We start from the raw sequence: 26,148 nt of genomic DNA, 5'->3' as shown, positions 1-26,148 counted from the left end.
TGCTACCCTTGCATAACATTGCTTACCCCAGAAGATAATATTTTGATGAGTTGCTATATTGTTCATGTTGTAGGACATATCCTGAAATCTTAATTGTCTTTGGGTGGTTTAGACAGAACCAAATCATGGATTAGAGAGAAATAAAGCCATCTTGGGTTAGTAGCTTAAAGCTAACAGGGCTGTTTGAATGAAAAATCTGGACCAGGTTATCTTATGCATGTAAGGAAAAAACCTTGAGGGCTCTTTCAATATATTCCTTCTGGACTAATCAGACCGGTCTCCCAGTTCCAAACATAGAATCCCTAGGAATAAGTTATCCTATTTAAGGTGAGCATGTGATATCATAGCTTTTCATGAGTAGTATTTTCTAAGTCATCGTTAGAAAAATATATGACACCTAAAAGCATACAATGCTTCAGGTAATATTCTGTGATGTGGTACTCTCAACGTTTGTTGACACCGTAAACCACAACAGTATACTTCTTTACACAATCCACTCACAGAGTCATCCTTTTTATGTAAAGCAATAATGTTGTTGGTGTAACACAAAGGGCTTGAAACAACTTTGCTGATGATCAAGCATTTGTAGAACTCTGAAAGAATGCAGCTTTCTTTCCTGGATGGTGAGCTGAAGTGTACAAGACAAGTTGGAATGCATGGGCTGCGCTTCAGACTGTGGGAAACATATAATTCAAGTATGAAGATGATTCACTCCCTTTACCTTTTAGGTATCATCCTTCTGGCTTGTCGAAATTATTTCAGAAAACTTCACTCAGTGGGATAACACATACCACAGATTACAGGACAGGCCTTTCTTGTTCATGGTCTGTCTATCACTTATATGAGAAAGTCCAGTGAAACAAGGAAATTGTAATCTGAGTAATTTTAGAAGGCAAACAAGGGACTTTAAGAATTAATCTAAACCATACTGCATTGCTCTCTGTTTATTTCCTTGTGCTACTACAACTTTCCACCAGTGATTTGAATTAGTTAAAATATTTAGCCATCCTTAGAATCTAGATCAGGCTGGATCGGATTCTTCATCTGACTTGCATTTCAACTTTTAACAGTCCTTGAGGTTTGCCCATTCTTTTGCCCAGAAAAGGCAAACACAGGTAGTCCTTGACTTACGACCACAATTGAGCCCAACATTTTTTGTTGCTAAGGGAGACATTTGTTAAGTGAATTTTGCCCCATTTTACGACCTTTCTTGCCACAGATGTTAAGTGAATGGCTGCGGTTGATAAGTTAGCAACAGGGTTGTTAAGTCAATCTGGCTTCTCCATTGACTTTGCTTGTTGGAAAGTTGCAAAAAGGGATCACAAGATGACATAACATTGCAACCGTCATAAATGTGAGTCAGTTTCCAGGGGTCTGAATTTTGATCACATGACCATGGGGATGCCTTAACGGCCGATAAGTGTGAAAAATGATCGTGTCACTTTTTTCAGAGCCACTGTAACTTCGAACAGTCACGAAATGAAGTGTTGTAAGTCGAGGATTACCCTTAATAAATATATATTTATTAAAACTACTCATATTATAAATGATGTGCCATTCTAGGTCTGCAACCTCCTGTGTCATCAGCTGAGTCTTCTTTCTGAGTCCATATAGGCTCCTATAAAGCCTTAGTAAGACCACACCTAGAGTACTGCATCCAATTTTGATCACCACATTATGAAAAAGATGTTGAGACTCTAGAAAAAGTGCAGAGAAGAGCAACCAGGATGATTGGGGGACTGGAGGCTAAAACATATGAAGAACGGTTGCAGGAACTGGGCTTGGCTAGTCTAGTAAAGGGAAGGACCAGGGGAGACATGATAGCAATCTTCCAATATTGGAGGGGCTGCCACAGAGAGGAAGGGGTCAAGCTATTTTCTAACACACCTGTAGGCCAGTCAAGGAACAATGGATGGAAACTGAACAAGGAGAGATTTAACCTGGAAATGAGAAACTTTCTGACAGTGAGAACAATCAACCAATGGAACACCTTGCTCTCAGAAGTTGTGGGAGGGCCATCACTTAAGTCTTTCAAGAAGACATTGGACTGCCATTTGTCAGCAATGGTGTAGGGTCTCCCGCTTGGGTGGGGGGGTTGGACTAGATGACCTATAAGGTCCCTTCCAATTCTGATTATCTGTTACATATGCCTAGGTTTGCATTGCCACTAATAAATGAGGTGAAAATATTTTAAAAATTGCCCATATGGGACATTAAACCAAAAATACAAAGGGATGTTGCACCCTTTACTGACCTTTACTGATAAAAAGAGAACGTTGTGGCACACAATATTATTAAGTACTAATAAAATGAATGCTTTATATTATAAGAAAAGAAGACCACAATAAACATTTGCTATTTTGAGCAAGATTCTCCAGCTAACATCAATTTCCTCCTTAGTATCTGGATCTTAATCTTATGATTTCTTCATAAAATATAGTCAAAAGCCTTAAAGCAGGGGTCCCCAACGCCAGTCCATGGACTGGCATTGGTCCGCAGCATGCAACAACTGGGCCACGCAAACAAGTGAAGCCCCATCTGCAGGATCCAGGCAGAACACAAGTCACAACCCCTCTGGTCCTTGGAAAAACCTTTCTCCATGGAACTGTTCCCTGGTGCCCAAAAGATTGGGAACCGCTGTCTTAAAGCATCCTTATGCAAAATTCATATTACAGACACAGTATATGATATTTCTATTCAGGTTATAAACATTGAAGTTCAATGTGCCTGGAAACCAAAACAGAAGAGAAGGTTATCTCTACCTGGATGTCATTTGGCCATAAAGTGGAAATCTCCAAGCCTTGTGTTTGCTGCTTCTCACTAAGAGCTCCAGGCTAATGGAGCTCATTCTTTTTTACATGCAGTTTTGACATACTTCCTGGACATTCCCTTCACTTTAATCTTTGTCAGTCAATACAACCACTGACCATGAAGGCTGGGGAAACAGAGTTTGAAAACCAAATGCACCTAAGAAGGTATTAGTTTGTGGACAGCTGCTCTACGTTATGAACAGTAAGGACAGGAAACCAATGCAGAACTCATTTTGTTGTTAAGAATTTGGGACAGAATGAAAGTCTTAAATCAAAAGACATGACTTTGGTCAGCTAATGATTCTAAAAAAAAAACAAGATACAGATAGTTGTCATGCCCCTCTCAGAATCTAATTCGGAGGGGGAGGCCGAGCAGCTGACAGGGAGTGGGAGTGTGGCTCCCTTGGCTGTGAAAGAAACTGGGGAAGGGCAAAGCCTGGCTGGGCAGAAAAGGGGAGAGGTAGAGTAAGGGAGGGGGAATTCGGAGGAAGATCCAGGCCCATCCTCTCTTCATTCTAGGGCATGCAGGGAGGAACAGAAAAGGGAGCAACATATGGGGGAGGAAAGAGCCCTGATTCCTTTCATTAGCTGCAGCTGGGAACAGTGTTTAAAAAGGGAAGTTGCACACAAGCAAACTGTTGAGAGCAAATTATCTGGTATTGTCAAGGCTTATCTGGTTCCTGGTGTCTTCCCAACAGTTTTGCTGGCCTTTCAAGTCTGCAATTCCTTCTCCTGCCCTGTCAAGTTAATTACTTCAGCGTGGTTTGTGTGGATTTTAATTTACAGTTTGTATGTACTTTGCTTGCGGATTGAATTTCCTCCACTTAAAGACTGTTCTTGGGAGAGTTTTTTCTCCAGCCGAAAGTAACCTGGACATTGGGGACAAAGTTGGAGGTACTAAAGGGAGTCTTCTTACTTATGTGACTGTGTTGTCTTTGTGCCACGCCCCGGGTCATCACAATACTCCTCAACTTATGACTAGTGGTTTAGCAACTGTTCGAAGCTACATCCAGGCTTCCAGGCTTGATGACAAAATCAAGTCCTTACCAAATCTCACCGGTGTGTCCAGACAATTCTGTTCTTTGGGGAAATGCTGTGCCAGAGGGCTAGCACCTTCACAACAAAAAAGGCTGTTTTCCTGGGTCCTGTAACATGACAGTCTCTAATGCAGGGCTGTCAAACTCCTGGCCTGTAGGCTGGATGCATCACACACTGGCCATGCCCATGCCAGGTTTAGCGAAGGGGAAAAAAGTCCCAATGCCTCGTGATGCCACCATAATGATGTGAGTTAGACACCCCTGCTCTAACGGATGGGATCTGGAACATGCCTGTCCTGCTGGATCTAACAGGATAGACATACAGTTGGGGAGAGATGATCCTTTCTAGTAACATGGCCCCAATCCATGAACGGCTTTAGTGCCAGCACCACACCCTGAAGCCAGAAGCAGAGTGGCAGCCAATACATCTCATGGAGCAGAGGTGTGACATGTACCAAACAACAGTATATTTTGCACCAATTGAAGATTGTGAATACTCTTCAAAGTCAGCCCCATGTAAAGCTCTTTGCAGTAGTCAAGCCCAACCAGGGAAGTGAACAAGGCATGATGACCTTAAGCACTGCTTCCCAGTCTAGGAAAGGGATAAATTATCCCACAACATAGAGCTTTGCAAAGGCCATCCTAGCCAAGCCTGCCACCTGCTCTTCAAGTGTGTTCAGGAGAACCACACAAATTCCTTCACAAATGGACAGATACCCCCCCTCCCCTCTCCCTCTCTCTCTCTCTCTCCCTCTCTCTCTCTCTCTCTCCTTTCAGCAATGATCCTTTTTCAATTCAGATTTCGTTTCCTAAGGCAAAGTTGTAAAATGCAGCAACTCTCAACTGGGTTGCAGGTCAAAAGGCCTCTGGAGGAGCTAAGTGCCGCTAAGGGCATCATTCCATCCTGACAGCAAGCTGACATGAAAGCCAAAGAAGGCTTCTACTGCACCAAAAATGTTTCAGCTGTCAGAAACCTAACAACAACAAAAAAAAACCTGACAGCTTTAGGGGAAAAAGGCATGCTGGTGTTTCGCACCAATTGTATACAGTAGAAGGCCCTGCAACCGAAAGTGCCCTGGGGCATTTAGGGTATACTTCATCTGAACTTTCTACAGATACAATAGAAGAATAGAGAGACTGTGAGACTCGCTCTGGAAAGTTTCCAAACATGGGGTTAACTTAAAGGCAAAAGCTGATTCCAATATATCCTGGAATACTGCTGGGGGTCTCCTTGCAGGCCCTTCTCCTCCTCCTCCTCCTCCTTCATTGCACCTTGACAGAGCCAGCCTGGCTTACTGCCTCTGCCCACATTATCCATTCCTGGTACTAGTCTGTGGTACCCTCCTGGAAGAAATCTAAAGAATGTGCTGACTCTGACAAGTATAAATGGTCCCTTCCCTCCTTCAGCTCTTCTTTTCTCTGCCAGACAAAACTCTCTTATTCTCTAATGAATGTGTCATGTAGCATCCACCATTTGACTCATGCTCCAAATCTTCCCCCCTTCATTCCTGGTATCTTTAATTAAAATAGATTTTTTTTTTCAAGGGAAAGATGTATTAGTGATTCTCCAGTTCGTCCTCAATACATCTCATTATCTTCTGACTATAAATTGCTTCTTTTTTTTTGACCCCTAAACCACATGAATTCTTATCCATCGATCCATTTGTTCCAATGATACAACTTTCCTTTTTCCTTTGTATCCTGTGTTGTTTTTGTTTAATGTCCAGCAGCTCTTAAAACATGTTTTATACATCCCTTCCACTTATTTTGCTGGATTTGTGAAGAAAGGAGGGGAAAATCCACATCAGCTATAATAATTTATCAGGTGTCCTTATGGGGTGATCTAGTTGTAAGTTAGAGTGGTGAATATAGCTACTTTTTCTGCATGAACCTGTAGAAGTATTCTTTTAATTAAAACAAAAACCAAAAAGGCAGAGGAACTAGATCAGGAATAAGCAAATGAAATCCATTCTCAAAAACATCTAGAATACTTTATCCATCCAATTTATTTCTCCCCAATAATTTGAAGAATTAAAGTCCTTCTTTGAGGCAAACCAGTGTTATACAACTCTGTATTTATACAACATCTTAAATTGGACTAAAGTGAATGGATAGTTTGTGGCTCAGCATGTTGTGGGATCAACCAATTTATTTTCTTCGATCAAGAATATTAAGGAGTTATATTTTGTTGATCTAAATTTAAACTTTAGTATGTTGTACAAACTGGAATTGCAGTGGAAGATTTTTAGACATTTCTTTTCTGGAAAGGTTTAAGAAACTTTTATGTTTCTCTATCCTAAATGATCTTTGAGCTATTCTACATCATAGCCCTTTCCAGCTTGATGCCTTTCAAATGTATTGGATGAATTCTCAAAACTGCTTGCCAACCCAGATACAGAAGGTGAAGTCAGACATTTCCGGAAGGTTTGAAAATGAAGGCGGCAGCCATGCCTTTATTAAAATAATTAGAAATCCTACATGCACATAGTACTCAGTCAAATCACTATGAACATTGAAATTGGAAAGAAGAAGAAAGTTTGGAGATATTGGGATGGAAAGGAAAGATATGTGAGAAGAAGGCTTGATATCTCTTTCTACTACACCTTAGAGTAAAACTTCTATCACTTTATGGGAAGAAGTGAGTTTAATGCATCAAGTGAATCACAACGCATCTAATTTAGTTCTCTGGACTCCCTCATCCTGGTATTCTTAGGATGCTTCCATCATCCATTGCAAGCCAATATATCTGTTTGAGCAAAGCTTCTGCCCTCATCTATGCCCAGACAAAGGAAAAAAGTGCCAATGAGGACTTTGTAGTGATTGTCCCACTTCTTTCCCTGCCTTATTCATCATCATTATCATCTTCTTCTTTTAGGAACATATGCTGTTATTGAGATAAGCCTTTAAGCTTCCTGTACAAAGGAAGCAAATAAATATTTCCTTTATTCTACTCATTAGGGTATTGGGTTAAAAAGTACCATGAATGAAGATGCAGCTCAGGCTATACGAATTGTATTTATAAGATTAAATCACATATACACCACAGAATTTGCAACAAATGCAACTAAGGAGTGTTTTAGTTATGACAGCATATTTCTCTAAACGTTTTTTTTAAACTTCAGCAAACTTTGGGATTCCACACCTGTGCTATATGTTACATAGCCTTTCTGGCAATGCAAGGATCCAAATTCAGAGAAATGTGCACTATTAATATTAAGAGAAAAAGTTGCCATGAGTGGTAACTTGGGAGGCTTCACCAGCCTCCCAAAGCCTTTTCCCTTATGGCTGAAAGGTAGGTAGATTCCATTTGTTTCTTCATGAGTGATGGAATAAAATATAGTCCTCTAATCTCATTTTTTTCTTTGTTTTTCAATTGACGTTTCTCTGGCATAGCTGCCAGGACTCTATAGTTCCTGATTAGGCCTCTGACCCTGTCACACAATAACTATAGCATTATTTTATTTAGTCACCTAAGAAAAATGTACTTTGTTGAACTTGGTATAAACAAAAGAACCATACCCCATTGTCATTCTCACTAGTAAAAAGATAAGCCTTTGGCTGGAACTTACCAAATGGAAAAGCTTAAAGAAGTCCACATTTGCATATAAAGAGTCTTCAATTTTTTGCAAGTTCTCCTGGGAAAGGGCACACATTGCACTATGCACAGCCTGAAAGCTACTTGGACTCCGGAAGATAATAAAGCGATTCAGCAAGGTCTGGCTGCAAGCTATATCTTTCAAAGTCAAGTCTGGGACACCAAAGGCAAACTGTGGACAAAGCACAAATTGTAGTCACCCATTATTTTATTACGATATCATCTAAGAATGCCTTGGAAAGTCTCTGTGGAGGGCAGAGGCATTGTTGGAAATGCATGTTATATTGGAGGCCAATGTGTTCTTTGCAACATAGCAATAGCACTTAGACTTATATACTGCTTTTTAGTGCTTTACAGCCCTCTCTAAGCAGTTCACAGAGTCAGCCTATTGCCCCCAACTATCCGGGTCCTCATTTTACCCACCTCAGAAGGATGGAAGGCTGAGTCAACCTTGAGCCTGGTGGGATTTGAACTGTCAAATTGTAGGCAGCTGGTTGTCAGCAGAAGTAGTTTGCAGCACTGCACTCTAACCACTGTACCACCGAGGCTCTTAACATGCTAGTGTCCCATTTTTTAAAAATTTAACTAAATATTTTAAAATACATAAAAAGGGAGCTTGGAAAGATGAGAAGATTGTGTTGGCAGAGATATGGTCACAAACTGTAGCACAAGCAGGTGAGAGGAGATAGAAGTCCAATCAAGATATATTGTTCAACATTTTACCTGAGGGATTGCCCATTTCCAAGAATCTCTGTCTGTCCAAACACATCTAGCAGATTGGCCATGCTGTAGATTCTGTTAGCCAAAGAGTATCGGCTGGCAGGGGCTAGAAGATGGGCTTTTTCTGCAGTGGCCCCTGCTTTGTGGAACATCTCTTGGGAGATTAGAATGGCTCAACCCTGCTAGCCTTTCTTAAGATCATAAAACCTGGTTACATTCCTGAGTCTTGGGTGCTGAATGTGTTAAGGGCTCAGTGTCCTAGCTGTATTGCTCATTAACCAAATATCTCGGCTGCTATGTATATTTATTTTGGATGCTTCCATTGTTTTTATTCTTTTAAAATGTTTTTAGTATTTTAATTGTAATTTTTTTAAAAATTGTAAGATGCCCAGAGTCTTCGACTGAGGTGGGTGGCTATAGAAATTGAATAAATAGTTCATAGATAGATAGATAGATAGATAGATAGATAGATAGATAGATAGATAGATAGATGTAGATATATAGATACATAGATATAGATATATAGATATAGATAGAGACAAAGAGAGACAGAGACAGAGAGACAGAGAGAGACAGAGACAGAGAGAGACAGAGAGAGAGAGAGAGACAAAGAAACCCATAATTAAAAACAGGCTTATTATAGTAAAATCAAGTTAAATACATAGTGATTCAAGTTAATTACATAGTACTACAATATCCAGTTCACTATAAATTTGACTTAAGGATAGAACTTGGGAATAGAACTTGTTCTTAAACTGGGGACTACTTGTGCCTTAGAACAACTTTTTCTCTCATCTTGAAGTAAATAATACTTTATTGGTAGTTTGTTGCTCCAATTGACCCAGATTCACCTATGTGGGACCACTTGGTAAAATTACTATGCAGTTTAAGTCAATGTGAGAAATGGAATCTTGTCCAACACTATTCATTTTTTACTTTTTCAGAAATTAAGATTGTATCTTATGTCACATTTCTACAAGAAAATAGAATATGTGGCAGAATAATACTGTTCAGATAAATTAATATCCTAATATTCTCACTTCTGATAAAAAAATAAAGCATCACATTCTTGTCAGCAGAAACAGATGCTTGAAAGAAATTACTAATGCAGTTACCACCAGAAGCTAGAATAGTACCTGTGTAACTGCCACAGTTGTCTTGCAAGCAAGTATTTTAGATTCCCACCAGTATCAAGAAATGAAGTTGCAACCAGGAAAAAAACTTTTTATTAGTTGGATGGGAGACAAACCGGAAATCCCAAAGTAGTAGACTGGACTAGGATGTCTAAAATACTTCCCAGAAGAAGTAAGGAATCATAATCCATAATAGTTGCCAAGAAAATGCTGACACAATCAGGATGTGTTCAAGCCATTGTAGAATTATTAGGTTATCTTGAGAATCTTTATTTTGTCATTTGTAGCTGTTGTGGTACATTTCAAAACATTTTGTGGTACAAAAGTGGAAACAAAAGCATCAGTCTAAATACTATTCTATGGATATTCTTCATGGAACCAGGGCCAATAGAGGATTTAATATTAAAAAAAAAACTTAGTGAAACAGAGTATTAATATTGATTTGATGAAAGAGGTTACTAATGATTAAATGTCACTTCTACAGAGAATTTTAAATGAAGTCCCAATTCAAAAATGTTCTTCTTCAACTACCCATCTGGTTTTCTTTGCAGCCCAGCTTTTCCTATGAGTCAGAAACAGCCCCGTTATCTCTCTTGTAACCTGAAAGCAGCAGTTGGGAAATAAATTCCAGTAATTTTATCGGCGTGCCATTGTTCAGCAAGCACTTTTGAGAGGTGAAACAAAATATTTTCTCAGTTAGTTGGCCTCCAGATTAGGTTGAGCTTTTATGTGTGAGTGTGTGTCATTTCCTGCGCTCCCAGGGTGCTTACGAGGTCAGCTCTTCAGCTGTGTGCAGCTCTTTACAGAAGACTGAAATACTTGTAAACAGCATTGCTGGGACTATCCATTCTTTTTCATAGTTTCCTTAGAATGACATTGGAAGAGGAAACAGGATATATTATTAGCCGTGGCAAAGAAGCATCAGAAAGTCCCATGACAATGGCAAAGTCTATTCTGTGGAGGAGCCATGCACTTTGGCTTAACTGACCACAATAAGATACTATTTTTCAAGCAGAAAGAGATTTGCAAAGCATACATGTTCCCAGATGGAATCTCAGTATATGTCAGTCAGTTGAAAAAATAATCAGTGGGTTAAATAAGTTTGAGCATAAAGAAGAATACCCCCTCATACGACATCCAACAAAGAACCCAAAGTCAAAAATCACAAAGAAACGTTTTTCTCCAGCCACATCTTAATATGAGCATCATCTATTCCTGTCAGAATTTGCCTAATCAATTATTAGATCTAGCAGGAAGAAACTGCTGTATTTTGGGAAGGTTTGGAGGGTTAAGGCACTGCCTAGCACTGCTTCTCTGTAGTAATGCCAGTGTTGTGGAAGATATTGTCTATCCTGATCTATAATCTGTATTAATAGCAGATATGGGATTTTATTCTAACAAGAACTGATAAACACTCTTCCCTACAGGTAGTCCTCAACTTACGGCCACGATTGAGCCCAAAATTTCTGTTGTCAAGTCAGACATTTGTTAAGTGAGTTTTTCCCATTTTGCAACCTTTCTTGTCCCAACTGTTAAGTGAATCTCTACTGTTGATTAGTTAGTAACCCAGCTGTTAAGTGAAACTGACTTTCCCATTAACTTTGCTTGTCAGAAGGTTGCAGAATAAAATCACATAACCTTGGGACACAGTAATGGTCATAAATAGGAATCAGTTGCCGAATTTTGATCACATGATCGTGGGGATGTGTTGTGGTTAGCCGGCAGCAGGTGCAGATGGCTGAGGAGAGCAAGGATTCAGATGAGGGGCCAGGGCCATTAGAGAGTGGACTGCTGCCTTCAGAGATTGTGGGAACTGGCAGCAGTGATGAGGAGATTCCCAAGGAGCCTGTGTTAAGTGCACGCGCGCGCAGAATTGCTTGTAGGAAAGAGCAGCTACAGCAGCACAGGTGACTCAGGAGTAAGGCTGCAAGGTAATGGCCCCTCCTTCAAGAAGATAAAAGCCAGCTGTGAAAGGAACATACTTTGCAGAAGGCAAAGACGTTTTGAAACTCCAGCCTCATGGATATTCCAGTAGCCTGAATTTGTATTTGAAGATTCTTGTACTGCAAATTATTTCTTGTCTGTTATCGTTTGGCAATTCTCACACAGTTTGGCAAGGCTTGTGCTTATCACAGCTAATTATTTTGTAAAAGCATTACAAGGTTTCTGTTCCTTTTGGATTGTGTTTGATTTGTTGAAAAAAGGGCGTGGGTCAGAACAGGATGCTGCGTAACCATGTCGTAACCATGAAAAATGGACATAAGTCACTTTTATTAGTGCCGTTGTAACTTTGAACAGTCAGTAAATGAACTGTTGTAAGTGGAGGACTGCCTGTATTCAGATTCTGACATAGCCCAGCACTTAAATACGGTAGGTTTCTCGAAGGATAACTGAGACTAAATTCTTCATAAGAGGGAGATTGGATTTCATTGAAACTGTCTTACATGCATCACTGTTTCAAAGATTTTCAAAATATATTTAAAGATGATCAGAGGGACTCAAATGAGTATTTTTTTTTTCAAGGCGACTTAGCTATGTCCCTACTTGTATTATTTTTTTAGAATGAGAAATCAAATGTGATTTACTGGACCAGTTTAGGCTGGCATAAATTGCTACTAACATTCCTGTTACACAGACCTTTTTTTTCCCATCTGCACAAATAAAAGAGCTGCTAGGGAGTTTCCTACAGCACCGGTCAGAATCCAATCAACTGAACAGTTCAACAAAAGTCACACAAACCATCTATAATTTGGAAACAGAGTGAAAGGCAGGCTCATTAATTCCATCTCCTGCTGGCCATAAATAACCACACGCATTTCCCACTTCTGAGCATTATATAACAACAACAACAAAAAAGAAAAAAATTATAAAGAGGAATTGTGCCATTCAGCCAGTGTCTTTCTCTTCTCCTCAGTAAGAAAGGCTTTAGTTCCACAGATCTGTTTCAGCAGACCTCAATTATTTGCACCACATTCCTTTCCCAGTTCTGCAGCCACACAAGAGCCAATGCCTGAGTTACACACAAGTCAGCTATGAAGATAAGATGGGTGCAAAATAACCAGGGGCTGCAATTCTCTAGTAAAAGAATTAAAAAGAAGAAAACAAAATAGCTATTGTTTTGGTGTGAATTCAAGACAGGAGATCTATCTTTCAAGGGCCCAATCAATTCACCTGAGACAATGTCCCAGCAATGCCCTTTCACCTCTGCCCTGCTGACATGAAGAGCGGGGATTGTGAATTCTAGCATTTCTCCTACTGAAAGATTTGGGATCCATTCAGGGCCAGATCAAGGCATTTTACTGCTTGAGCTGAAAGACATGATAGCGCCTCCTTTCCCATTCAATTGTCCATCTGGTCAGCTCTTCCATCATGCCAACAACTGGTTTATGAGACCTTTCAACACACAAATAACTTTGTTCTCCAAGAGAAAGGAATGGTCTGGGCCATGATGTAATGGTGTTTGGGAATGACCTTGGAAGACCGGGGGGGGGGGTTGGGGGGGCACAGCCAGGGTAATGGTTGGATAGGGGACAACATAACCCACAGCAGGAATGTGGGCATAGCAAACATCTCAAAAGGGAACCTCCCTAGTTTCTTGGTTTGTAAAGGTATCCGGAAGAAATGTACCTTCTAAGCTGCAAGATTCTTTAATAAATCAGAACTTGTTCATCTGGTTGTGCTTCCTGTCCTGTCTATCTCACAAGACTGACACAAACCTGGACTTCAAAAATCCAGAAGACCATTAGACCCCAAAGTCAGTGTTTTATGTATCTTTTTTTTCCTGCCACCCTAGAGGTCCTCTCAGTTTTTGCAGACCAAACCACGTTACCTCTAAGAATGGACAGTCAATAGGCAGGCAGTGATTGGAGTGCTTCTGCTCTAGTGCTTCTGCACTCTATTTAAGGAATCATCCTGGTTCTGCTCGCATTCACAGTTCTGTTGAAAAAGAGCAGCATACCAGAAATTTTTGTGGAAAAAATATTTCCACAAAACAGAACAGAAACATTAAAATTTCCAGTAGCTTTAATGCATCTGTGAAAGCAAACTTCTCAGAACCTCCTTACTCAGGGGGAAAAAATGGGTGGAAAACTCTTGTTTCATTGCTTTGCCTTCCACCCACCTTCATCCCTTAATGAAAACAAATTAAAAGGAGTGGAAGTAGAATCATTCCTGACCCAGGAGGTTTCTCTCCATCAAAACATCGCTAAGGACTGATCAGAAATCTGGATGCAAAACTACAGAGTGAAGCATCCTACCTTTGATTAGGATTGTGTTATATTTGTTCTGAACAACTCCTAGCCAAGGTGTGGCTAAAAACATTTTCTCTCTTTGTTCCTCACTTAAAGCAGGTGGTATTCAATGTATTAGATTGTTGCCTAATTTTGTTTTCTATTACAGCAGGACTGTCAAACTTGCAGCCCGCAGACTAGATGCGTCACGCACTGGCCACGCCCATGCCCAGTTTAGTGAAGGGGGAAAAAGTCCCACTACGTCATGTGACGATGCCATAATGGTGCGAGTTTGACACTTCTGTATTACAGTATTATGCTTTAAGTTCTATTTATTAGCAAAAGTATTGTTGGATCCAAACAGTGGGAAAAAGCTGTAAATACCTGAACCCTTATAACACAGAAGCTTCCCGTTTTTCAAAAGCTCGTCAACTCACTTGTTCAGGTCGCACTACAGCATTAATTAGGTGGTAGACCACGGTATCAGGAAGGCCTGCATCTTCAAGCAGAAACTTGGTTAAATTCTCTCTGTCTTTTAAGATATCCTGGATTCGTATTCCTCTTCCTAAGCAAAAAAAAAAAAAAATGTGAGAAAAATAGTAAAAAAAAAATTGTAAGGAAAATAGTAAAAAAAAAAATAGTAAGAAAAAAATAGTAAGAAAAAATAGTTAGGCATTGGTAGAGCAAAATCTATTTTTAAGCAAACCACAACGTCACACAAATTCACTTGCTCCTCATCCCATTCCTAGCTTTATGAAAGATGAAGTTAATGTTACTGGGCTATCTAACAGGATTGTGAATTGTCTGAGGAATGTGAAATTATGTATGAGAAAATCTTTCAACTCTATTTTAAAAAACACTATAAATACAAAAAAAGTGATTCGACCTACACCAGCATTATATACATAACAATGCGAAACCACAGCTGTGTGTTGTTTAGATGGTATTGACCTTCGTGTGCATTGAGTTCTTTCCAAGAACCTAGGATGTCATAATGTACTGGTGTAGTATATGTGTGGATTCAAGTTGTGGGGCCTTTTGTAATTTACAGATGGACATTTTGTCAATGTGCTGACTTTCTAAGTGCCGTCCAATATTTTTGGGTATGGTATATTTGGTATGTCACATTAAAAAACCTTGATGAGGACTTAGAACAGTGTAGATAGAGCATAAGGATAAAGAATTAGCCTTTTCAAATCTGATGTATTGATCTATTGTTGCAAGAATTCCAAGCTGCGATAAAAACATAATTCAAGATACCAGAATGAGGAATACCAAGTGGCCCGTAGCAATAGCTCCAGAAACATATGAGTTATATATGAAGATTATTACATGTTATTAATGTGCAGTAAATCCCTTAGCAAAAGGTATTTATGGGCTATATAAAGAAGCAATAAAAAGCCAAAGGTAGCTGGAGTTTAATACAGGTAGTCCTCGATTTACAACAGTTCATTTAGTGACCATTCAAAGTTACAATTGCACTGAAAAAAGTGACTTATGACTGTTTTTCACATTTATGACCATTGCAGCACCACCACCCCTGATCACGTGATCAAATTTCAGATGCTTGGCAATTGACTCATATTTATGATGGTTGCAATGTCCAGGGGTCTGACAAGCAAAGACAATGGGAAATCCAGATTCACTTAACAGCAGTGTTACTAACTTAACAACTGTGACAAGAAAGGTCATCAAACGGGGCAAAATTCATTTAACAAACATCTCACTTAGCCACAAAAATGTGGGCTCAATTATGATCGTAAGTCGTAGACTACCTGCAATGGAACATTCCAGAAGTTTGGGAAACACTCTTCAAAAAGAATTCCCTTCATTTAACAAGCAAGCAGCATTGAAGGCTTCAAGGACAATATCTGAATGCGAAATGACAGTTGTATTGCACATTACACAAGAAGCTTGGCATTTGGAACACACTTATTTATTTTTCTGCACACTGAAAAGAGTTGGCATGCTCAAAAGATGCAGACCAGAGATTTCAAAGGATGACCCAAAAGTTTCAAAGGCCTGGTGCTGTGAACTTCAAAGCTCAAGTGTTTTGTTGTTCCTGGTTACTGGGCCAGGGTGGGTGGGTTTCAGCTACTTAAGAATAAATAGTTCTGGAATCTCTTTCTCCAGTTTATTTGCCCAAAGAAAGTTGCAGTCACTTTAGATCCTGCCTTGTAGGGAGCCTTGAATCCTTCCAATTAGTTTCTCATGACCAAAGCTAGATTAATCATTATGCTAAATAAAGTAGATCTCTCATTAATCAAATGGAAGCACCCGCTGTGGCTTAATTATTTGAAGTTTCCCTCTGTTTGTTCCTTTGAATAACTTAACCACAATTCAAAACTTAACCACTGCTTAACCACTGGGGAAAAAGAAATATCCTTAAACTCATATAGAAGGTGATGACTGATAAGAAGCCATTCGTTTTCATCATTTGCCAGTGGCAAGGCTGGCTGATTGCTATCATAAATTAAACATTACAGACCAAACAATTCTTATTCCTATATTCCAGTATTTCCCCACGTTTAAAGTTGACATTACAAGAAGCATCACTTAATTCTGAGAGTAGCCCTGGTTTTTAGCTTTAAATTCCCTTTACCTCTTAATCTAAATGAAACAGTGGTTGTAGGTAGCCTCACAGAGGGCAAAGTTTGGTTTTAAACAGGCCAAATTTAATTATATCCCCATGCATTTTTAGAAATCTTCCAGAAACCTTGGGTTGCTTGTATGTTGGTGATATTTAAAGTATTTTCTTTTTTTCCCTTTTGATATGGATGCATTTGTTTTGTTGCCAGCAGTCAACCTACCTGGTATGATTTTAGTTCACAAGGGAGTTTTCCTCTCCTGTTTAATGTAATTCTCTGGTATTTGGGAGGGGCTGGGGGGGCAGGAAAGAGAACAGAATTGACAGTTACCTGTAATCTTTTCAGGGTTGGTCCTCATTGTTTCCATAAACTGGGTCATGGTTCGTAGTTCTTCCCAGAATCTACCCAAGTCTCTTTCGTTGATTTCAAGCAATACCTCTTGAATGTCTTGATATACTCTTGCTAAACTGAAATGGACAATAGTAGAGAAGTAAAAATTGCTTAAGACTATTCCCCATAGCTATCTTGTAGAAATCAGCCATTCTGCAGAGCACTGGGAGAATAAGACTTAAGGTAAAATTTGTTTTTTTTTCTCCATATTTGCTTTTTGGAACTCATTGAACATTCCTATTTATTTATATTTCATATTTCTAAACCACCCTTCTCCTTCAGTCAGTTTGCTCTCTGTTCATAAGTGGTGGCTTGTCCTATCTGTGTTAGTGGCAGTGTTCTTAGTGGTTAGATTATTGTTTGATGCATTTCTTAATAAGAATGAAAGAGAGATGAAGAAAAGGTTAGTAAGAAGCAAATAGATAGAGTAATTTCATTGTAAATGGTTAAAAAACAAAACAAAATTAACACATTGAAATAGATGAAATGGACATGCTAAAGTTTGGAAATCAATGAACAAATAAATAATATTGGATATTATCTATTTAAATAATATTTAGATGAAGGACAGATCTTACATGGATGTCAGACTGCCACATGTGAATTTTTTCTCCTCCTGCCTAAAAGGCAAGGAGATCCTTTACTTACTTACATGGAATTATGATAGTTGGAGACGACACCTGGAGATTCTCCACGGGTGGGGCTTTTGAAACATGGGTTGTTCATGTTACAAAAGATGCCCTGTAACCACGGCAGAGTTCCTGCAGAAGGCATGGCTTTATTTGGAAAGTGACCTTCATATAAGAAACAAACACATGACATGAAACAGTAGCATTGAGAATCAAAGCCACTTGCAGTGAAAGTATTTTATTTATACAAACAATTTTTGCTTTGGGAGGGGGTGGGGATAAGATATAAACATACTCAGTTTGACTGAAACTTAAATTTGACTTAGATATACATGGAGTAACATTTCAGTTACGAAGAATTTGAATATAGAAGTTAAATCCGTAACTAAATTGCTGACATAAACTCAGATGGCTAGAAATGGCTCAGCTTTTGGATGGGGTTGGTGTATTGACTGTTTACCTCTTTTCTCACAAGAGCCCAGCAAGCAAATCCATAAGTGGGGATGAGTGTAGATGCTGTTGAATAACTGTGTTTTTTCGGGACAAGATTTCTCACTACCCATTCACCAGTACCCCATGTAAACTTCAACATCTTGTGCGCTATCTCCCATTCAGGTAGACCTCGTCTTACGACCATCACTGAGCCCAAAATTTCTGTCGCCAAGCGAGATAGTTCCTAGGTGAGTTTTGCTCCATTTTATGACTTTTCTTGCCACAGTTGTTAACTGCAATTGTTAAGTTAGCAACATGTTTCTTAAGTGACTCTGGCTTCCCCATTGATTTTGCTTCTCCAAAGGTCACAACACGTGATCACATGACCCCGGAATATGACAATGTGACCATGGGGATGCTGCAAGAGTCATAAGTATGAAAAACAGTCATAAGTCACTTTTTTTAGTACCATTGTAACTTCAGAGAGTCACTAACAGAGGTGGTATTCAGCCGGTTCTGACCAGTTCGGAGAATCGGCAAATACCGCCTCTGACTGGAGATTTTACATTATCCTTCCCATGCTACGCCCACCAAGCCACGCCCACAGAACCGGTAGTAAAAAAAATTGAATCCCACCACTGGTCACTAAGCAAATGATTGTAAGTCAAGGACTACCTGTATTAGAGCTGCAAAAAAATAATAATAATACAGGATACCACTAGACAGGATCAAAGAGATATTTAAATTCTTTGTTGTACTCTGGTGATCATTTAATTTTAGAGCTTTGCAGTTCAGATATGCTAATTCTAATTTGTAAGTTCTTTAGACTGCATCATGTGGGGTCCTTGGTGCCCTCTGAGCATGGTTGTTTTGTTGCAGGTGTTTCATTACCAAACTATGATGTAATAGCATCATCAAGAATATATCATTCACGCTTCTCTACCCCAACTGATAGCAGTTATGCAACCATGGATTGAGAGAAGTCTGTTTGATGCAGACATGCTGACCTGCTTTCATTTCATCATCACTGCTGAGCAAGTGGTTTTATTCCTTGTATTTTTTACTATAATAAGAGAGTTCGACTGTACATACATGAAGCTATACTATTATCTTTGTTTTATTGCATTTATATTTGGAACCCAAAAAAGTATAGGTGGTGCTTTCTCCAATTTTTCCTCATAACAATGAATATGTGAATTAGATTGGACTGAGAGATAGTAACTGTCCCAAAGTTATCCCATGAGGGTGGACTAGAACCTATATGTCCCTTACATTGGATCTCAGTTATTTTATTTTAATCATTTTATCACTATAACAAGCCTGTGAGGAAGGCTGGGTTTAACTGCAACAGAAGAATAGCAGTCTAATGTCTTTCTAACCATTTCTTTGTAACTGCTGCTTTTTCAGCTAAAAGTTTTTTTTCTTCAGTGTGCATTGCAAACACAAGGGCATGCATATACATGTATTAGGGGACTGGTGGAGGGTGGGATGATTTTGGGGCTTTCCATAACCTAGAGGAGCTGCAAGAAGGACATTTCTGCAGCAATATAGCTTTTGCACTTCTCTGTTTATCAGTTGCAGAAAGAGCAGAGATTGAGACTTCTAGTTTTCTGTATCTTGTTCTCTGCATTGTGAAGAAAACAGAAAGTTAAGGTAAGCTTCAAATGGACTTGGGAAGAAGTGAGGAGTGAACCATGGCATGGCCAAGTTAAGGCCGGAAGTAAAGTATGATCTAAATCGGGAATATCTTTATGTTAGCATCTTCATGAATCCCCTAAGCAGCAACAAATCAAGCAGGGAAATGCTTTCTGGGTGATGTCATCTCATATCCTTTTTCCATCTGGAGAGTCAAGGGCTGGTCAACCCTTGATTTCCCTTCCCCCTCAAATTTAAATTTGAGTTTGAGAATAGCAGAAGCATTGACCTTCTACTTCCTTCTTAACTGACAGTAGCAGATTCTGTTTGATAATAGTAGTAGTAAAGTAGAAAGAAAGCAAACATCCTCTGAATACCCAGTTACTTTTGATTTGATTTAAATTTCACCAAGGAGGAGCCTATCCTTCCTTTAAAAAAATGAATATAAATAATGTACTCTTACATTCATGTTTGTGGTAGACTGGAGTAACTTTCCTCAGCCATACTAAGACAAGAAATAAAGAAACCGGCCATAGAAGTTCAACCAGCAGACGAAGCTGAAAAGAAAAGGGGGAAAAAAAAAACACAATTAGATGCATCAATTCCATACGCTGTTTTAGAAATGGCATTCATTCCATCTGACTTAGGTTTAGATCATCCACCAAAAGGAGGACATGTCCAGCTTTTTGTTCTCATGTTCTCTGTCTGGAAAACATAGCCTTAAAATCAAATATTGGCTGGCTTTTTAAGTATCTTATTTGGTGTTTTATTTTGAACTGTTTTTACAATGGCAGTCATTTAAGCTTCCATGTTTTCAATGCTAAAATCCTACACATTTCCAAATAAGTATGTGTAGGACAATGATGGTGAACCTCTTGGGCGTGGCATGTCAAAAATTCAGAAAATGTCTAACTTGACTCTACTAGTATATTACCCGCCCAAAAGAAACAATTTTCTATTTCTCCCCCCTCTCCCAATTTAGGCTGAACAGTGGCACTCAGAGGCAGTGGCAAGGCTGGGCCTAAAGTAGAAAGCTGGACCTTAACTTCGGCGCTACTGCCACCACGCTGCCACTCAAAAAGGCCACTTTCCACCATCCCCCAAAGTACGCAAGTTATGAGGAATGGTGACATTGCCCTCATGACCCAGCACTCCCCAGGATCTGTTGTGTACTGTTTATCTTCAGGCAGTGTTTGATCGGCCCTTGAGGCCTACCTGAGGCTGCTTTGGATTGCCTGAGGCCTTCGTTCTTGAAGTGACTTCAGAGAATGCTCTTTTGCAACTTCTGCAGTCTCCAAAAACCATGTGAAAGCACTGCCCATTCTTTAACCATTTTCAGAGGCTCCAGAGGCCTTGCAAGAGCGTGACCCTCTCACATGATTTCTGGAGGATACGGAGGCTGCCCATTCCTCATTCTTGCAGGGCTTCCACAGCCTCTGAAAATTGTGCACGCTTTCAAGAATAGCGACAGTTGTGTGTGGGTGAATGCTGGCATGTCACCCAAAATGTTGTGGCATGTCACCTTTGACTTGTGTTGTAATCTGACCATCATTGGCAAAGCACCCAGTTGGGCATTCAGGTCATTTATTCTCCAATAACCATGAAGTTGAAGACAGTGACAATAAACATGCATAGGATGGCACTATTTATGTTTGGTTCCTTCAGCATTCTGTGTTCCAGAGTTGAAAATAATAATCTCGTATTTTAAAATGTTCTGCCGTTAATTTTTAGAGTAGGGTGGCTTATTACATTTGACTTAAAGGAAACCTAAAAAAGAGCATTAACATTGGCCTCAGGCTTTAATTTTCTCCACCCAGCCCTTAAAAAAGCTTCTGGATGTTTGGACTGTGGGACGGTGGTGGAAATATATGTAGATTGATTGAAAAAGTGGAAATGTCCAGTGTAATGTATTAGATAGATAGATAGATAGATAGATAGATAGATAGATAGATAGATAGATAGAATCTAATTCTAAGCCTCCCTTCAAAATCAATTTCTTGGCTGTTGTAAATTGTCATATTACATAGTGTGTGTGTGTGTGTGTGTGTGTGTGTGTGTGTGTGTGTGTGTGTTAAGCCCTGCCAAATTGAAACTTAGCTTTAGATGACCCTAACTGTTAACTCCAACTGTTTTGGAGGGAAAATTAAAACATTCATATTTGGTGGGCTTTTTCAAGTATTATGATTGGTTAAAGTGTGGGCCTAGAGTATAAATTACAGGCATTTGCCTACTGTTCCTTAGTTCCAGTTTTGAGTCAATAAATGTTGTTGCAGCTTTGCTGGTCTGCTTCTTGCCTACTGAAGCCCACTATTACACAATATCCAGGATAATAAAAGAGCAGAGTTTTCAACTTGCCTCTCTTCAAAATCAATTTCTTGGCTGTTGTAAATTGTCATATTACAAATCCAGTAGATCAGAACAGCTTCAGTAGTAGTTAAAGGTACTGTCCTAACTAGTCTTATCTATGCCAAGGAAATATAATAACTAGCGAATTAGTTATTCCATTAACTCCATCCCAATTTTAATCATTGTTCTATCACCAGTTTGTAATCAAAATTGAAGTGGGGTTTCTCTGTACCAACAAGGTGTGTAAAATTGCATAGCCTCATGGCCTCTTTTAAAAGTGAATTGGTGAAATGCTGTGTTTCTAAGGCATGGCCTCAGGTATGGGTGTATCCAAAAGTATAGTCCCAATCCTCTTCCCTCTAGCCTGCCATTATCTATTTTCCAGATAGGATTTGCTAGTTCCATCATTCACTGCTTTGTTTGCTGTTTAAACATTGTTATTGTTTTTAAAGTTTTAATCTGTTTCATTTTATAGCTTTAATACATTTTTATATGTTGTTTTAACTTTGATTGGGAGCTGCCCAGAAGATGGGCAGCTATATAAATGTTTTAAATCAATCACTCAATCAAAAATAATATTTTGTCTTTTAGTCCAAAACATGAATTCTTTCCCTTCTCCCAAGCCACTTTTCTCTTCCCTTCCCTCCAGTAAAAGTACAACAAACCACTGTAATGCACTTCTGCCGAGTATGAAATGTACGGTGCATTGAAAATATCCAAGTATCCAAAGACTTTGTCAATTTCAAGATGAGTTTAATTCCTTCAAATCCTACAGTTTAATCTATAGCCTTCAAATGATCTGGTCTGGTATGCTTTGGACTAGAGACACTTGCATAACAAACTCCTGCTCTTTGAAGAGCCACACCAGATGAAAAGATTGAAATCTTTGGACAGTTGCTTCCTGTAGGAAAAGTCCACTGGCTATTTTTATCTTCCAGCCCTGTGTTCTATTAGAGTCAGTGTATAACAGGGCGTCAAGAGGAAATGAATCTCTCTAGAATTTTCTACACTGATGCATTGAAGTTGGCTAGGTTCAGCCTTCTTTCTCAGGGAGGCCTTCCGTAACAAATTAATTTAGTACATCTGAACTATTCCAAACTTCAGATTAAAATATTTCATCAGAACAGATTAATCACAAAAGCACATCTCATTTTACCTTTAAAACTTATGGAATACAGTCCTCAACTTACCACCACAATTGAGCTCAAAATTTATGTGGCCAAGTGAGAAATTTGTTAAATGAGTTTTGCCTCACAACTTTTCTTGTCACATTTGTTAAGTAAATCACTGCAGTTGTTAAATTAGTAAAACAATTGTTAAGTGAATCTGGTTTCCCCACTGACTTTACTTGTCAGAAGGTTCGCAGAAAGTGAGGACTCTGCAACTGTCATAAATGTGAGTCAGTTGTCAAGCATCCAAATGTAAATCATGTGACCATGGGAACTGTGTTCAACTGTCATAAGTGTGAAAAATGTCATAAGTCACTTTATTTCAGTGCCACTGTAACTTTGGTCAGTAAGTGAACTATTGTAAGTTGAGGACTACCTGTATGAAGGGTATTTGAATCTAGTTATGCTTCTTTAAAAGAGTTTGAAGCATACATATCTGTTTTATCTTTTGTAGATATGCATTAAGTACTTACTTTTTGCCGTTTGCGGAGTATCCAGTTTTTCCATAGAAGAAGTCTAACCTTTCTGAAGAAACTCATTCTGAGGCAGTGACCACATCGCAAAGTTGAAGACCAAAAATCATTTGATGTCTGGAGACCAAAAATATGTTGCTATTATCCTCTCACATAAGCCTCTGAATCCTAAAAATAAATGAATTGATTAGCAGAGATTCCTATGTTGGTATGAAGCTGCTGAATTGAAATTTTTAAATGAGTTGCATATCTGCATCTGGACCCAGTCACAAAACTATAGGGTTTCAGAAGTGACTTGGTCTGTTTTTCCCCTCCATGAATTGCAAAATAGTTTATGCTATGTTTGGGGTAGGATTATTTTGTTCATCTGCCAGATGACACCCACCCCACCCCACCCGCACCTCAAATGGACTACCTTCAACATAAGTTTGGGAGCAGCAGATTGCAGAATAATCAACTGATTAGTAGGTTAACCTTCTTTTATGTTATAGTTTTCATTATGCACTAGGAAGGCCACTTACAGATCAACAAGGGAGAGAGAGAAAGAGAGAGAGAGAGAGAGAGAGAACAAAAGTACAAATATGCATATATTTTACAATAATATTTTACATGTCAAGATATTTGCTATAATAGAAATACGCTTATCTCACCTTGTGGGAATGACTATGGCCAAGTAACCATATCTGCTCCATCTATTGTCAAGGTGTAAGATGCTGATGAGCGCATCAAGTGTTTTGCTTTCTTGATCCCTTTATGGTTTTTAAACTGGACTGTTTAATGTTTGAAATTGTGGCTCTTCAAAAATTATTAGCCTGCAACTTCCTGTCCACTGAGATTGATGATTGATGGAGTCCAACAAAATTCAGAAGGCAAATGATCCTCACTCCCTAAAATTTAGGGTACATTCAGTCAGGGGACTATCCTGTGTAAAGAAGTATATAACCATCTTATGGCATATCCTAAATGTGTCTCAGGAGACTAGTTGGTGTAATGCACTCATCAAGGCAATGTTACAGTGATTTTTTGGGTAACCTCTAAGGCTCCCACATAAATTAATGTGTATGTTTGGAGTACAACTTGGCTTTGGTTGCATTTATCACATACTGTCAAACATATGCCAAAATGGATTGGTAGTGTCCTTGCTAAAACTTGGAAATTCTGCATTTGCCATAGGTATGGCTGATTACCTAATTTACATATTATCTGTAATATCAGGAAGCTTTATGTGAAAGCCTTGACTGACCAAAGCGATGATAGGCAGCAAAAAGTCATAGAGTATGGTGACAAGCATCATGTTGTTATGGAAGATTGTGACTTCTATGTACATGGAGTAAATATCGAAGAGCCTGAAGGAATAGCTTAGGTTGGCTTGGGTAAGGGGGAAAGGAAAGGAAAGGAAAAAGTGATTATGAACAAAGAGAAAGGGAAACAATAGATTTGAAAGAAGACAGCCTTATGGAATTATGACTGCAAAAGTTGTACTACAAGTGAAAAGGCTAAAATATATGGCAGAACTGATCGTAAGTACGAAAGTAAGATTCCTTAGGTTGGTGACATTTGAACGTCATACTCCAATGAAGAGCAATAAAGGAAAAATCAGAGATGAACTTTGTGAGTATATAAATGCAGGTATGTACTAAAACTCATTCATGCTAGCAATATTTTTTCACTTTTTTAATCATAGCATTGCCATACAATGAAACCATCATAATAATTGTGTACCTGATGTCCATCTATAGGATTGTTACAGTAGTTTTAGATTTTTTTTCTTTGAAATTTCCAAAGACAAATTATAGATCATTAGACCATGGAAAAATGTGTCCTCTTCCTGAACATCTTCCTAAGGATTGCATATCCAACAAAGAATAAACGCACTTTTGAAATGTAGATCTAAACAAATTAGAACATAATCCTTGCGTAATCCTCCACATGGCCATTTAAAATTAAATTCCACTCAGTGATATGTTATTTACTTCCAGTAAGTGTGCGTGTAATTGCAATCCTACAGGCTGCAGTTTTATATACATTTACCTAGGGGTAATGCCTCTTGTATTCTATGCAGTTTTAAATTATTATACATAGGAATGCATTGTTAGCTAACTCAGAAATAAAGATTATTTTAGAAAGCTTCTTTTATGACAGGCTGTACCAACATCTGACTTGTGGATTACATTAAGTATAATCTTCTCTAATTAAATTATAAATCCCATTTGAAGACATGGGAACTGACTTGTTGCTATTCTTAACTACTCTTAACTATGCTTGTGACCTACTTTTGCTTTGGGTAGGATTTCTACAAGCAGCAGGCCATGGATCTTTTTAACTATCAAAACTGTAAACAAAACAAAAACAAATGTGCTCCCTTTAAATTCCAGATATTGGCTAGTTACACAGTGGTAGAGATCTTGGCATTTTAAGGATGCTAATTATATTTTTGAAAAGGTATAAAACATTAATTGTACTTATATGTGCAAGCTTCCAAAATATTTACTGCAGCTATCACAATCCAATATCTAAATAAGATCAGTTTGCAACATTAGTTTTTAGAACCTGAGCGTGAACTAAATCTGTTCCAATGCAATATACAGTACAGAGAATCCAGTAAACATTTTTTCTATCACTGGAAGGGTAGAATGGCTGTATGCATCAAAAATGTTATTCTGTTATGTCTGTGTCCATGTTTCATCTTTCCTGCTTAAATGTTTGCTTTAATAGAACACTTGAGATTTATCAAAATCATAGTTTGCACCATATTGTAGCCAGGATATTGTGGTGAGAAAAGAATTTTCCAGATGACGGCCAACTCAAATCAAGCTGAGATTGGCAATTCTCATTAAGTTTGTTCAATCTAGTTTGTCACCTCAGTAGCAGAGTTTGTTGCAATCAAATGAATAACAAAACATTGAGATGAGGGAAGGAAAGGGAGAAGGAATGCAAGAGCCAAATGCTTCCTGTTAATGTT

General features: G+C 38.7%; 1 protein-coding gene across 8 annotated transcripts in view; it reads right to left on the bottom strand.

Moving 5' to 3' along the window:
• ABCA4 (ATP binding cassette subfamily A member 4) overlaps window positions 1-26,148 on the bottom strand; it is a 112,093-nt gene that overhangs the window by 83,902 nt on the left and 2,043 nt on the right. For 7 of the 8 annotated variants that reach the window (XR_015742929.1, XM_087930206.1, XM_087930205.1 and 4 more), the window contains 7 exons: window positions 23,837-24,108; window positions 23,187-23,354; window positions 19,662-19,755; window positions 17,155-17,296; window positions 16,443-16,579; window positions 13,962-14,089; window positions 7,417-7,614 (listed from right to left, as the gene is read on the bottom strand). Coding sequence is in view for 7 of the 8 variants with exons in the window: in XM_087930206.1 (XP_087786332.1) it covers window positions 7,417-7,614; window positions 13,962-14,089; window positions 16,443-16,579; window positions 17,155-17,296; window positions 19,662-19,755; window positions 23,187-23,252 (765 nt within the window). In the remaining variant the exon portion in view is untranslated. The remainder of the gene's footprint in view (window positions 1-7,416; window positions 7,615-13,961; window positions 14,090-16,442; window positions 16,580-17,154; window positions 17,297-19,661; window positions 19,756-23,186; window positions 23,355-23,836; window positions 24,109-26,148) is intronic. The other variant, XM_087930207.1, reaches the window with a different exon arrangement.

This window comes from Pseudonaja textilis, chromosome 3 (assembly GCF_049901715.1).
Source record: "Pseudonaja textilis isolate UNSWEBS1 chromosome 3, rPseTex1.2, whole genome shotgun sequence".
Taxonomy (NCBI): Eukaryota; Metazoa; Chordata; class Lepidosauria; order Squamata; family Elapidae; genus Pseudonaja; species Pseudonaja textilis.
Note: the sequence above shows the minus strand (reverse complement) of the source record. Positions and strands in the feature narration are given on the sequence as shown.